We start from the raw sequence: 2,213 nt of genomic DNA, 5'->3' as shown, positions 1-2,213 counted from the left end.
TAAGCCAACGCTAAATCGCCTATATTTCCACCCTTCTGTTCTGTTAGATATCCTTAAATCATTTTCTTGCCATTGTATAAATAATTAAGTTAAAATGAATAATGTTTTTACGTTCCTCAGTGTAGGCAGAGCACTAATTATAATCTGGTATAAACTATAAATTACAACACCAGGATATTCATTTTCTAAAACTTGCAGAGCTCAAAAAGTGTTGCATAACAGGAATGACAGCAACATCTAGTAGGACATTTTATTATATTTAGTACAATACTCTCTGTATGTGCATGTCTCTTCAAGCCATCAAACCTCATTCTGTATCACTATGTCTGTGCATTTGTGTGCTCAACAGTGAATTAAGGGCAACAGCTACATACTTTAAAGATGACATTATTATGTGAGTGTCTGGCTGAGGACTAATCACACAAGCCACATCACATTAATATCAATTAAGATATGTCAAAACTGTTATATTAGTTATACAGTGAGGGCAAAGTAAGTGCTTTAACACTTAACTCTCATCAGAGCTCTAACTGAATCAATTGCTACTGTAAAGATGAGAGAAGCAGGCCCGCATATGGGTGCTACACTGTGCTCTGGACGTGCCCAGCGCTGTCAAGAATTGCATCTAGCACATGTAGCTTAATGAAAAGCCAAATGTAGAAGCCACACTGTCCAGCAAGGCATGATGGTCTACTGGAAGACTGACCCCTCGCTTAGCTGGATAAAGCTACTGGTGGTCTCCTCTTGGGGGTCGTCTTCAGGGGCAATCTGGGCCCAGCTGCCTGAGCCACTTTCCTCACTGCTAGCGCTGAGAGAGCGTCGCTCCACCTCCACACCTGCAGAGGGCGCTGTGGCCACTGAGGAGGCCCTGTCTTTGTCACTGCTGAGGGGGGAAAGAGGACACACAGCAAAACTGCAGTGTCACAATGAGCCAGTAATTCTACCCGACGCCTGATCCTCAGGCAGCAGCTGATGATCTCTTCTATGTAAAAATGCTCTTTATTATTAAATTTGCTAACTTTGTCCCAAAGTGTTGTTCGTTGCCCAGAGCCTGGGTCAAGAAAAGGAAAAATCAGGGGAACATAGGTATAAAGTCAATCTATATTTCTCTATTTTTTTGTTTAGCAGTGAAGGAAATTGTTGGTAAACATGGGTGTTCCAGAGGAGAACCACTTTACAGAGATGTGCTGTTTGGATATATAAACACCATGTGTGACAATACATGAAGCAAAATGTTTTGTGTTATCTTCTGAAAACTTCTGAAAAAGGGGTCATGAATTGAGAATTCTCCATGATCTATAAGAGGTCACTGTACTATAGAAAAACACTGTAAGTTTTCGAAACATCTTGTTAGTCCAAAAACGCTTTTATTGAAACCAAGCTGCCAAAACAACTCATTTTGTACACCCTTTTCTTCATTATGTAATAAAGGTTAATACATCAGCAGAAGACTGCCTTCACATACACAGACCAATGCCTACTTCATCATTCCCTTTTTGGCCCACACTCACTGGCGTGGCAAAATCAGGGTAGAATACAATTTAAGAAAAGTGCAATTCATGACACCTTTAACATTTGTGCAATCCTTCTCTCTTGTTTTTCCCCCCAACTTTACTCTTGCACACATTGGGCTGTGAGCAGTTATAAGAATTAAGGCTTAACCTCTGAAAGAAAGGTTGTGGGTGCTTTTATGTAGACTGTACCTGCTTTTGGTTGCTGTCTCATTCTCTTTGCCACATTGTGGCTGGATCTGATGGGATGCTTCTGTGTGGTGGGGCCCAACCCTCCCCCTGTCTTCTAGGCCCTCTTCTCTTTGATCTGGTTCAATGTGGATCAAGGGTACCTCCCTCTGTCCACGCCATGCTTGCCTCAAACAGGATGAACTGTGAGAGCTACCGCTATTTTCTTGATGCTCTATACTTGGCCGGTTTCCACTATTTTCACGACGAGACTGTTTAAAGCCATGTCTCCTTTCTCCAACTGGAATGTGTGGCTGACAAGCAGCCACAACGTCATCCTGCTGGCCTCCAAGCAAGGATTTGCCATTCTCTACGAGGTTAGCAAAGAGCTGTACATGTGGCTGTGAGTCTGCTGAATCGAGCTCCATACTGTCCTCTGAGGGCTCCGCAATTATCTTATTCTTGCGCATTAGAGACTCGATAGAGCTGGCCCAGGTTTCGTGAATCAGCATGTCTGTGATTTGGTCCGTTTGG

At 42.8% G+C, this 2,213-nt stretch overlaps 1 protein-coding gene across 1 annotated transcript; it reads right to left on the bottom strand.

Moving 5' to 3' along the window:
- Window positions 1–690: 690 nt before the first annotated feature.
- Window positions 691–2,206, bottom strand: LOC107576974 (A-kinase anchor protein SPHKAP-like). The gene is made up of 2 exons (XM_016263094.1): window positions 1,704–2,206; window positions 691–883 (listed from the first exon to the last, which is right to left on the bottom strand). The coding sequence occupies exons 1-2, from the start codon at window positions 2,189–2,191 to the stop codon at window positions 691–693; spliced, it is 681 nt and encodes a 226-aa protein (XP_016118580.1). The 5' UTR covers window positions 2,192–2,206.
- Window positions 2,207–2,213: the final 7 nt, after the last annotated feature.

Source organism: Sinocyclocheilus grahami, unplaced genomic scaffold (genome assembly GCF_001515645.1).
Source record: "Sinocyclocheilus grahami isolate Dianchi unplaced genomic scaffold, SAMN03320097.WGS_v1.1 scaffold4743.1, whole genome shotgun sequence".
NCBI classification, from domain to species: domain Eukaryota; kingdom Metazoa; phylum Chordata; class Actinopteri; order Cypriniformes; family Cyprinidae; genus Sinocyclocheilus; species Sinocyclocheilus grahami.
This window is presented reverse-complemented; position numbering and strand designations above follow the sequence as displayed.